Source organism: Sus scrofa, chromosome 15, assembly GCF_054392235.1.
Source record: "Sus scrofa isolate SSC_HxYL_T2T_F1_AM1 chromosome 15, Sscrofa_HxYL_maternal_Yorkshire_Landrace_v2.0, whole genome shotgun sequence".
In the NCBI taxonomy this organism is placed as follows: domain Eukaryota; kingdom Metazoa; phylum Chordata; class Mammalia; order Artiodactyla; family Suidae; genus Sus; species Sus scrofa.
The window spans coordinates 83,285,924-83,298,558 of NC_139397.1; the positions used below are offsets into that span (position 1 = coordinate 83,285,924).

The 12,635-nt window shown below is 37.6% G+C and overlaps 1 protein-coding gene and 1 non-coding gene across 6 annotated transcripts in view; both read left to right on the forward strand.

Annotated features, from left to right (window-relative positions):
* Positions 1-12,635, forward strand: part of GCA (grancalcin) — a 38,824-nt gene that overhangs the window by 14,824 nt on the left and 11,365 nt on the right. For 2 of the 5 annotated variants that reach the window (XM_021075773.2, XM_085001289.1), the window contains exons 4-5: positions 11,856-11,899; positions 12,184-12,331. The exons of the other annotated variants lie outside the window; for them this stretch is intronic. In XM_021075773.2, coding sequence (XP_020931432.1) covers positions 11,856-11,899; positions 12,184-12,331 — 192 coding nt within the window. The remainder of the gene's footprint in view (positions 1-11,855; positions 11,900-12,183; positions 12,332-12,635) is intronic. 5 annotated transcript variants of the gene reach the window in all.
* Positions 590-807, forward strand: LOC146395952 (small nucleolar RNA U3). Its single transcript, XR_014830624.1, has one exon. It is a non-coding gene; the product is annotated as a small nucleolar RNA U3 (small nucleolar RNA).

Here is a 12,635-nt window from a genome sequence, read left to right on the forward strand (position 1 = left end):
AGTTGTTTATATATTTTGGAGGTTAGACCTTTGTTGCATCATTTGCAAAGAAATATTTTTTCTTTGTATTTAATTTTTGTCAGTTTGATTAGTATGTTTCTTACTGTGTTTCTCCTTGGGTTTGTCCTGTATGGGATTCTCTGTGGTTCCTCAGCTTGAGTGTTTCCTTTCCTAAAATATTAAGGAATTTTCAGCTATAATCTCTTAAAATATTTTCTCTGGCCCTTCCTCCTCCTTCTGGAATCCCTATGATGCAAATGTTGCTACCTTTAATGTTGTCCTAGATGTCTCTTAGGCTCTCCTTAGTTCTTTCCATTCTTTTGTGTGTGTGTGTGTCTTTTGTCCTTTTTTAGGGCCCCACCCGCGGCATATGGAGGTTCCCAGGCTAGGGGTCTAACTGGAGCCACAGCACAGCCACAGCAATGCTAGATCTGAGCCACATCTGTGACCTACACCAGAGCTTAACGGCAACGCTGGATCCTTAACTCACTGAGTGAGGCCAGGGATTGAACCCACAATCTCATGGTTCCTAGTCGGATTCCTTTCCACTGTGCCACAATGGGAACTCCTCTTTTCATTCTTTTTTCTTTATTCTTTTCTGTGGCAGGGGTCATTTCTGTAGTCACTTCTCATTACTAGAGAAGTTTCTCTGAATGTGTAGAGCACCCAAAATCATGATGAGGAGACACAGCGTTCTCTCATGAGTGTGACACTGGCTCTTGGTATTGCTTCTGCAACAGCCACTTGCCATTGATGATCATTCTCTTCCTTTGGGAGAGTAAGAGGGAGAGAAGTTTAATTCTCAGTTTAATTCTCTGTATCCTAATGGGGTGGGGGGAGAGAGCTAAAATCTGTCAATTTCTGAAAAGTTTTTTCCCACCATTCTTTGTCAGATATATTTACTCTTACATAGACTTGGTTGTATTTTGAGAACGAAGATCTGCTTATTTGACGACTCAATTTTTGTCATTTCTTCTTAACATATATTCAGATTCTCCCACTTAATGAATGTGTACCATGTTAACTTTAAAGCAGAAGCCATTTTACTCAGCAAAATGATGGAAAAAGTTTTCTCATGTAACCTTTACCACTCCCCCGCTCCCTACCTGAGTAGTTTCTGTATGAAGGACCTCTGGACTCTGATCCTGACTCTTCCACATATTATCGCTATGAACTTTGGAAATGATCTTTCTGGGCCTCAGCTGCTTTATTTGTAAAATTGGGACATTATAGATCTGGCATACCTATGTGAAATCATGAAACACACTACCTGGCTCATAGTACCTGCTTATTCAATGTTAGATGAATTGTAGTGTGAATATAGCATAACCACCTATTACTTTTTTTTTTTTTTTTTTTTCAGCCACCTTTTGGCATATTGAGTTCCTGGGCCAGGGATCAGATCCAAGCTGCAGTTGTGACCTGCGCCACAGCTGTGGAAACAGCAATTCTGTACCTACTGTACTGGGCCAAGGATCATACTTGTATCCCAGTGCTGCAGAGGTACCACAGATCCTGTTGTGCCACAGCGGGAACTGCTATAACCACCTATCAACGTTGACACCATATGAATCATTTAACGAAAGTCAGCTCTTTTAACTTGTGGATATTTTTTCTCGGTGGGCATAAAATGTAGCTGAAATAATTCCTATTGTAAAAATTTCAAAATATTTTATAAAATAGCATAAAACAGTTGTAAGCATTTTTACTAATTTATTCATTTATTTTTAAGGACCTACTAGTAAGAATTCGGATACTTGACTGAACTGTACTGACATAGTATCTCCTTTATCAGGATTATGTAACTAGTCTTAAGATAAATCAGAATACTAGTTGAATGTAATTGTGATAAGGATTAGAAAAATTAAATTCTGCCTAGTAAGTCTTCAATTATAGTTCTATAACTATGAATGTGTTAATAATTCTAATAACCTGATTTTTCAAGGTAGTAAACTATCTTTAAATTTTTTATTTTAATTTATAATTGAAGTTTAGTTGATTTATAGTGTTGTATTAGTTTCAGGTATACAACATAATGATTTGATATTTTTATAGATTGTACTTCATTTAAAGTTTTTTATAAAATATTACCTATATTTCCTGTGCTGTACAATATATCCTTATAGCTTATCATCTTATTTACTATAAAAAATTTTTTATTATAATTGATTTACAATGTTCTGTCAATTTTTGCTGTATAGCAAATGACCCAGTTAAACATATATATATATATTTTTTTTTTCTCATATTATCTTCTATCATGTTCTATCACAAGTGATTGGATATAGTTCCCTGTGCTATACAGCAGGACCTCATTGCTTATCCATTCTAAATGTAGTAGTTTGCATCTACTAACCCCAGACTCCCAGTCCCTCCCTCTCCCCCTTGGCAACCACAAGACTGCTCTCCATGTCTGTGAGTCTGTTTATGTTCTGTAGATAGGTTTACCTGTACCATATTTTAGATTCCACATATAAGTGATATTATATGGTATCTCTCTCTCTGTTTGTGACTTCCTTCGCTTAGTATGAGAATCTCAAGTTCCATCCACGTTGATGCAAATGGCATTATTTTGTTCTTTTTTATGGCTGAGTAGTATTGCATTGTATGTATGTACCACATCTTCTTAATCCATTCATGTGGTGATGACATTGAGCTTATTTCCGCATCTTGGCTATTGTGAATAGTGCTGCAGTTGAACATAGGGTACGTGTATCCTTTTGAATGAAAGTTTTGTCCAAATATATGCACATGAGTGGGACTGCTGGATCATGTGGTAGTTCTATATTTAGTTTTCTGAGGTACCTCCATACTGTTTTCCATAGTGGTTATATCAATTTACATTCCCACCAACAGTGAAGGAGAGTTCCCTTTTCTCCACATGCTCTCCAGCATTTGTTATTTGTCGACATGTTAACGATGGCCATTCTGACTGTGTGAGGAGGTATCTCATTGTAGTTTTGATTTGCATTTCTCTAATAATTAGTGATATTGAATATTTTTTCATGTGCCTGCTGGTCGTCTGTATGTCTTCTTTTGGAGAAATGTCTGTTTAGGTCTTCTGCCCATTTTTCGATTGGGTTCTTTTGTTGTTGTTGAGTTGTTTGTATATTTTGAGATTAAGCCCTCATTGGTTGCATCCTTCACAACTAATTTCTCCTATTCTGTATGTTGTCATTTTTTTTTTAATGGTTTCCTTTCCTGTGCAAAAATTTTGGGGCTTAATTAGGTCCCATTGGTTTATTTCTGTTTTTATTTATATTGCCTTTGGCAACTGACCTAAGAAAACATTTGTATTACTGATATTAGAGAATATTTTTCTTATGTTCTCTTCTAGGAGTTTTATGGTGTCTTATTTTTTTGTCTTTTTAGGGCTGCACCCATGGCATATGTAGGTTCTCAGGCTAGGGTCAAATGGGAGCTGTAGCTCCTGGCCTACACCACAGCAACACAGGATCTGAGCTGTGTCTGCGACCTACACCTCAAGGCAATGCCAGATCCTCAACCCACTGAGCAAGGCCAGGGATCAAACCTGTGTCCTCATGGATACTAGTCAGATTCATTTCTGCTGAGCCATGATGGGAACTCTGCTGTCTTATGTTTAAATCTTTGAACTATTTTGAGTTTATTTTTGTGCAAGTTTTAAGGTGTGTTTTAATTTTGTTGATTTACATGCAGATGTCCAGTTTTCCTAGAACCACTTGCTGAAGAGATCGTCTTTTTCCCATTTTATATTCTTGCCTCCTTTGTTGAAGATTAACTGGGTTTATTTCTGGGCTCTCTTTGCCATTCCATTTGTCATATGTTGTTTTTGTTCTAGTATCATTCTATCCTGATTACTGTAGCTTTGTAATGTTTTCTGAAGTCCAGGAGAGTTAGGCCTCCTGCTTGTGGTTTTTTTTTTTTTTTTTTTTTTTTTTCTTTTCTTCCTCCCTCAGGATGGCTTTGGCAACTTGGAGTCTTTTATGGTTTCATTTAAATTTTTGGATTGTTTATTCCAGTTCTGTGAAAAATGCCATGGGTAATTGATAGGGATTGCATTGAATCTGTAGATTGCTTTGTGTGTATGGCCATTTTAATTATAGTAATTCTTCTAGCCCAGGAGCATGGGATACTTTTGCATTTCTGTGAAATCTCTTTAATTTCCTTGATTAATGTTTTATACTTCTCAGCATAGAAATCTTTCACTTCCTTGGTTAGGTTTATTCCCAGGTATTTAAGTTTTTTGAGTGTGATTTTGAAAGGTATTGAATTTTTATATTCCTTTTCTAATATTTCATTGTTAGTATTCAGAAATGCAACCAATTTTTGAATGTTAATCTTGTATCCTGCTGCTCTGCTGAATTCATTGTTCAGTTCTAACTGTTTTTGTGTGGAGTCCTTAGGGTATTCTATGTATAGTATCATGTCATCTGTATATAGTACAGTTTTACCTCTTCTCTTCCAATCTGGATACTGTTTATTTTTCTTTCTTTGTTTCTTTCTTTCTTTCCTTCTTTCCTTCCTTCCTTCCTTCCTTCTTTCTTTCCTTCCTTCTTTCTTTCTCTTTCTTTCTGTCTTTCTGTCTTTCTGTCTTTCTGTCTTTCTCTTTCCCTTTCCTTTCCTTTCCTTTTGTCTGCTTTCTGTGGCTAGGACTTCCTGTACTATATTGAATAAAAGTTGTGAGAGTGGACATCCTTGTCTTGTTCTAGTTTTTAGTGGGAAAGCTTCTCAGCTTTTCTCCATTAGTATTATATTGGCTGTGGGTTTGTCTTAAATGGCTTTGATTATGTTAGGATGTTTCTTGTATACCCATTTTGGTAAGAGTTTTAACATAAATGGATGTTGGACTTTTTCAAACACTTTTTCTGCATCTGTTGAGATGATCATGTGGTTTTTGAATTTTCTTTTATTAATGTGGTGTATGATTGATTGTCTTCATTGAACTATCCTTGTTAATTTGGGATGAATCCCATTTGGTTGTGGTGTATGATCTTTTTTATGTGTTGTTGGATTCAGTTGGCTAGAATTTTGTTGAGAATTTTTGTGTCTATATTCATCAAAGATATTGGCCTGTAATTTTCTTTTATGGTAGTGTCTTTGGTATTAGGTTGATGATGGCTTTGTAGAATGTCTTTGGGAGTGTTCCGTCTTCTTCAGGCTTTTGGAAAAGTTAAAGTAAGATTGGTATAAGTTCTTTGGATGTTTGGTAGAATTTGCCTCTGAAGCCATCTGGTCCTGGACTTGTGTTTGGGAGTGTTTTTATTACATATTCAATTTCATTTCTAGTGATCTGTTCAGTTGATTTATTTCTTCTTGATTCAGTTTTGGTGGTCTGTGTTTCTCTGGAAAGTTTTCCATTTCTTCTAGGTTGTCAAATTTGTTGGTATATAATTGTTCATAGTATTTGTTTTTTTTGTTTGTTTGTTTGGTTTTTTTTTTGTATTTCTGCAGTAGCTGTGGAGATCTCTCCTTTTTTCATTTATTTTGTTTGTATGAGTTCCTTCTGTCCTCTTGATGAGTCTGGCCAGAGGTTTGTCAATTTTGTTTACCCTTTCCAAGAACCAGCTTTTGGTTTTGATTTTTCTACTGTTTTTTTTTTTTTTTAATCTCTATTTTGTTGATTTCCTTCCTTCTGCTGAGTTTAGTTTTTTTTTTTTTTTTATTATTCTTTTTCTTTTCTTTTCTTTTTTGGTCTTTTTGTCTTTTTCTAGGGCCACACTTGTGGCATGTGGAGGTTCCCAGGCTAGGGGCCTAATCGGAGCTGTAGCTGCCAGCCTACATCAGAGCCACAGCAATGCAAGATCTCAGCCGCACCTGTGACCCACACCACAGCCCATGGCAATGCTGAATCCTCAACCTACTGAGCAAGTCCAGGGATTGAACCCACAACCTCATGGTCCCTAGTTGGATTTGTTAACTGCTGAGCCTTGATGGGAACTCCTATTCTTCTTTTTCTATTTCTTTTAGGGGACACATTATGTTGTTGATTTGAGATTTTTCTTTTTTGAGGAAGGCCTGTTTTGCTATGAATTTCCTTCTAAGAACTGTTTTTGCAGCATCCCATGGATTTTGAATGGTTGTGTTTTTATTTTCATTTGTCTTGAGGTGTTTTTTAACTTCTTTTTTTATTTCCTTGTTAGACCCATTGGTTTTGTCATAGCATATTTAGTTTCCATGTAGTCTTTTTTTTTTTTTTTTTTCATTTCTTTTCCCGGGGTTGATTTCTAGTTTCATGCCATTGTGGTCGGAGAGGATGATTGAAATAATTTCTATACTCTTAAATTTGTTGAGATTAGTTTTGTGCCCTAGTATGTGATCAGTTCTTGAGAGTGTTCTGTGTACACTTGAAAAGAATCTATATTCTGTTTTTTTGGGATGTAGTGTCCTGAAACTATCAATTAAATATAACTTTTCTTTTATGTCATTTAGGATCTCTGTTGCCTTTTTGATTTTCTGTCTAGCGGATCTATCCATTGATGTGAGTGGGGTGTTAAAATACCCTACTATTATTGTATTCCCATATATTTCTTCTTTTATGTCTGTTAGTATTTGTTGTACGTATTTGGGTGCTCTTATATTAGGCAGATATATATTGATGATAGTAATATCCTCTTTTTGAATGGATCCTTTTATGATTAAATAGTGTCCTCCTTTACCTTTCTTTATGGCCTTCATTTTAAAGTATTTTTTTGTCTGGAGTGCCTGTTGTGGTACAGCAGAAATAAATCCAACTAGGAACCATGAGTTTGTGGGTTCAATCCTTAGTAGGTTAAGGATCCCGTATTGCCATGAGCTGTGGCATAGGTTGTAGACACGGCTTAGATCTGATGTAGCTGTGGCTGTAGCTGCAGTTTGACCCCTACCCCGGGAGCCTCCATATGCTGTGGGCGTGGCTCTAAAAAGCAAAAAAATAAATAGTTTGTTTTGTCTAATAGGAGTATTGCAACTCCAGCTTTCCTGTCTTTTCCATTCTAATGAAATATATTTTCCATCTGCTCACTTTCCATTCATGTGTTTTTTTTGCCCTAAGGTGAGTCTCTTGTAGGCAGCATATTGTAGGCTCTTGTTTTTTTTTTTTTTTAATCCAGACGGCTACTCTTTTGTCTTTTGATTGGAGCATTCTGTCCATTGACATTTATGATAATTATTTATAAATGTATTTATTACCATTTTAAATCTTGTTCTCCAGTGGATTCTATGTTTCTCCTTTGTTCCTTTCTTTGTTTTTGTTTTTGTTTTTTTTTTTTGGTAGGATGATTTCCTACTATTTTATGCTTGTTTCCTCTTCTTTTTAGGTTTTCTGATTGTATGTTTTGGTATTCATTTGTGGTTGCCCTGTCTTTCAAGTATGCTGTTTCCTATATCTGCTTGGTTTAGTCTGATAGTCATATAGGCTCAAACACATTCCAAAAAAAAATAGTCTAGATTTTCTTACTTTGCCACATTTTATGATTTTGATGCCCTTTTTTACATCTTCATGTTTGTCATTTTGCTGTTCCCTGTTTCTCATTGCTTTTATAAATAGGGTTTTTTTTCCTCTTAGATCTGTATACTGGCTTATTTCTTATAATGATTTTTATTTTTTCCATTATAGCTGATTTACAATGTTCTGTCAGTTTTCTACTACATAGTAGGGTGACCCAGTCACACATAAATGTATACATTCTTTTTTCTCACATCATAATGCTCCATCACAAGTGATCAGACATATTTTCAGTGCTATATAGCAGGATTCCATTGCTTAACCCTTCCAAATGCAATAGTTTGCATCTATTAACCCCACATCCCCAGTCCCTCCCACTCCCTCCCCCTCCCTCTTGGCAACCACAAGTCTGTTCTCCATGTCCATGATTTTCTTTTTTGTGGAAAGGTTCATTTGTGCCGTATATTAGATTCCAGATATGTGATATATTAGTGTATTTGTCTTTGTCTTTCTGACTGGCTTCAGTATGAGAGTCTCTAGTTCCATCTATGTTGCTGCAAATGGCATCATTTTGTTCTTTTTTATGGCTGAGTAGTAGTCCATTGTATATATATATACCACATCTTCTTAATCCATTCATCTGTTGATGGACATTTAGGTTGTTTCCATGTCTTGGCTATTATGAATAGTGCTGCAGTGAACATGTGGGTGCATGTATCTTTTTCAAGGAAAGTTTTGTCTAGATATATGCCCAAGATTGCTGGACATATATGGTAGTTCTATGTACAGCTTTCTAAGGTACCTCCATACTGTTCTCCATAGTGGTTGTACCAATTTACATTCCCACCAACCATGTAGGAGGCTTCCCTTTTATCCACACCCTCTCTAGCATTTGTTATTTGTGGACTTATTAATGATGGCCATTCTGACTGGTGTGAGGTGGTACCTTGTAGTAGTTTTGATTTGCATTTCTCTAATAATTAGTGATGTTGAGCATTTTTTCATGTACTTGTTGGCCATCTTGTATACTGGCTTATTTAAATGATTATTTTCCAGTTGTGATTTCCTCCGTCCTTTATCTTCTTCTTTCCTATCTACATATGTCCTTTCATTATTTCTTTTAGAATGGGTTTAGTATTGTTGTATTCTTTTAGTTTTTGTTTTCATTTTTAATAAACAAAAGATTAAATGATAATCTTGCTGGGTAGAGTCTTCTAAGCTGCAAATTTTTCCCTTTGAGAACTTTGAGTATATCTTGCCACTTTCTTCTGGCCAGTAGTGTTTCTGTAGAAAAATAAGCTGATATGCTTATGGGGCTTCCCTTATAATTAACTCTTTGCTTTTCTCTTGCTGCCTTTAGAATCCTCTCCTTTTCTTTAACTTTTGCCATTTTTACTATAATATGTCTTCGTATGGGTCTGTTTGGGTTGAACTTGTTTGGGGCCCTCTGTGCTTCCTGTATCTTGATATCCATTTCCTTTAGATTTGGAAAGCTTTCAGCCATAATTTCTTCTAATATGTTTTCAAACACCTTTTCTTTTTCTGGAATCCCTATTATGCATAGATTGGCCCACTTTATATTATCCCTTAAGTCTATTATATTGCTTTCATGTTTTTTCATTTGGTTTCCTGTCTGCTGTCCTGACTGGGTGATTTCCATCATTCTGTCTTTCAAGTCGTTCTTATTCATCTGCATTATTCATTCTGCTCTAGAATGCCTTTAACTAAGCTTACCTCTCTGCAGATGAGTTTTATAGTTTTTCTTGGTTCCTCTTTATAGTTTCTAGTTCCTTTCCAAAGTAATCTTCAGTACTTTTTTTTTTTTTTTTTTTGGTCTTTTGAGGGCCGCACCTACAACACGTGAAGTTCGAAAGGCCATGGGTTGGATTACAGCTGTGGCTGCCAGTGTACACCACAGCCATAGCATTGCAGGATCCATGCTGTGTCTAGGACCTACACCAGAGCTCACAGCAATGCCAGATACCCAAATCCACTGAGTGAGGCTGGGGATCAAACCTGCATCCTCATGGATACTAGTCGCATTTGTTACCACTAAGCCACAATGGGAACTACCATATGCATTCTTAACTCCTTCAGCATTTTCACTGTATCCTTTTTGAACTTGGTTTCTGTTAGACTGCAAAGGTCAGTTTCATTATTTGCTCCTTCAGAGTTTTTAACTGAATGGTTCCTGAGCTGCTTCATTTTACTTATATTTTTCTTATTCTGTGAGTTTATGGAAAACAACTATCTACTGTACTCTTGGAGTGCTATTTATACTTAAGAATGCCCCTAGGTAGCTAGCTTGTGAGGGCTTACTGGTTTTTTTGGCATGAGGGCTGCTTTTGGTTTGGATGTTTGCTGTCTCTTTCCTCAATGTGTGCAACGTGTTATACCCTTGATAGGAGGTGTGCCAGTGTATGGCCTGCACATGTTTCCAGGGGTATGGAGGCAATGGGCAGGGCCTGTAGTCAGTTCCTGGTTGCTGGGCCTTTGACAGCGTTGAGGCCCTGCGGAGGTGTGGCACAGGCTGCTCCTCCTTGCAGGGCCCTCGGAAGTAGCAGTGATCTTTAGGCAGGTCTAGGCAGCACCCGAAGCCTTTTGCAGTGGCAACAGCAGGGCATGTACATTCTAGGGGAGTGAGGGGAATGGGTAGCACTTAGTTTCAGTGCCCTCCCTGACAGCAGCTGGTCAGGTGATTGGGGCTTCAGCTGGTACCTGTTCACAGACCCATAGTCGTGGCAGGCTGTGCCCACATCTGGAATCTCAGATGGTTGCAGTGGTGTGGCCCATGTAAGTGGTGCTTGCGGCCTGAGTGTCCACAGAGAAAGATATTCCTGTGAAGGTCCCTCCCTTCTTCCTCTAGCCCTCTACTCGCCCCCAGAATGGCACCTTGCTTCCCTTGAGGGCCCAGGAGTCCTCCTGCATTCCATCAGCTGTGACCCTTCTCTCCCCAGCCTGTACTGCACTGCTCCCTAGACCTTCAGGTTGTCTCCACACAGCCAACCCTACTCCTCTATCTGGAATTGACCTCCAAGGCCTGAGTCTCAGCACCCAGTCCCCACTGAGGGTTTCAAAGTGTGGTGCCCAGGTGGTGGTATCAGTGGTCTGTGTAGCTGTCTCTCTTCTTTGCCCTCCTCAGTCTGGCTGCTGTGCTTTTCTCCAAGGCTTTGAGGTTCTTCCTCCATCCCGGCTGATCTCCCTGTCAGTTAGGTGGGCTCCTAGGGAGCAGATTCCTTTCCTCTTTCACAGTTCCCTCTTAGGAGTGCTGGTCCTGTCGTGATACCTTTTTCCCCCCTCTCTCTCTCTTTTCTTTTTGTTCTACCAAATTATGTGGAGGGTTTCTTGCCCTTTTTGGAGATTTAGGATCTTCTGCCAGTGTTCAGTAGATGTTTTGTGGCAATCGCTTATTATGTAGGTGGGTTGTTTTGATGTGTTGTGGAAGAAGGTGAATGCCACATTTTATTCCTCCACTGTCTTGATTCCACTCTGCAACCTTATTATCCATATTTCTTCTTCCTTTCTCCCCCCCAAAAACAAAGCAATTGCTTCAGTTCTAAAATTCATCTTTTTCTTACTTGATTGCAATAAATTACCACATGATTTACCTACATTCAGATTCATTTTACTTTACTCTATATTCTTTGTCAACTAATGTTTCTGAAATGAAAACGTTAGGATTGCCCCACTGCTTCTTTTTTTCTTTTTTTGTCCTTTTGCCTTTTCTAGGGCCGCTCCTGTGGCATATGGAAGTTCCCACGCTAGGGGTTGAATCCCAGCTGCCGGCCTACGCCAGAGCCACAGAAACGTGGGATCCGAGCTGCGTCTGCAACCTGCACCACAGCTCACAGCAATGCTGGATCCTTAACCCACTGAGCAAGGCCAGGGATCAAACCTGCAACCTCATGGTTCCTAGCCGAATTCGTTAACCACTGAGCCATGACGGGAACTCCCCCACTGCTTCTTAAAGTCCTACAGTGACAGCCATTGATCCAAAACTTTAGGGTGGCATTCAAGACTTTTGTGACCTGGTCCTCATCTGCCTTTCTGAAGTCATTGTATGCCTCTCCTTCACATATACCCCAAGTTTTAACCAAATCTCTTAAGTCTTTCAAGTTTTATGATCTCAGTACATGACAACTTCTATTTAAACTCACTTTGGCATTTGTGTGAGGAAGACTGAAGTCCTCCTTTTTCCTTTTAACGTTAGTTTTCAGTTATTTTATAATTGCTTATTTAATTACCCAAATCCCTTTACTAAGTGTGAGTAGTATGAAGGTAGTAATTTTTATTTTAGTCTATTTTATTTTAACTATGCATGCCTAACATTCAGTTTATTCATTGAGTGATTGTGAGTTTTTGGCAATTTTTAAGTGTTTTGTTTGGAAAATAGAAATTGTTAGAACTTTACATAAATTGGGCAGAACTTAATACAAATAATGTTTTGTAGCTTTCAGCTTGGAAACCTGCAGAATTATGATTGCCATGTTGGATGTATCCTTGAATAAAAATAGAAACTACTAGAATATAGAATAATCACTTTCCAAATATTAAGGCAATTATTAGATGTAGATGATCATAATAGACTAGGAGGTTTAAATACTTTGTAAAATCCTGTTGAATTTTATTCTTTTCCATTTTTACACAGAAATCTATATGCTAAATTTGGCTAGTTCTTACAGAAGCATACTTACAGGTTTTTAGTCAATTATTTGAAATTTGGGATCAGGTAAATTATCTTTGGTATCAAAATTTATTTTTGTTAATAAAACTATCAGAGAGATTGCACAGGAAAAATGGGATTTAATGAATTCAAAGAACTTTTGGCAGTAATTAATGCCTGGAAGCAAAACTTCATAAACATTGATCATGATAGAAGTGGCACAGTAGAGCATCATGAATTGAATCAAGCCATTGCTGCTATGGGTAAGAATATTAAAATTATTTTTTATATGGAAATATCTTTTTTTATCACTCATTTTATCACATCTGTAGTTGTATAATGATCATAACAATCCAGTTTCACAGGATTTCCTTCCCATAACCCAAGCACATCCCCCTACCCCCCAAACTGTCTCCTCCAGAGACCATAAGTTTTTCAGTGTCTGTGAGTCAGCATCTGTTCTGCAAAGTTCAGTCTGTCCTTTTTTCAGATTCCACATGTCAGTGAAAGCATTTCATTGTATGGCTGACTTCACTTAGTATGATAATTTCTAGGTCTATCCATGTT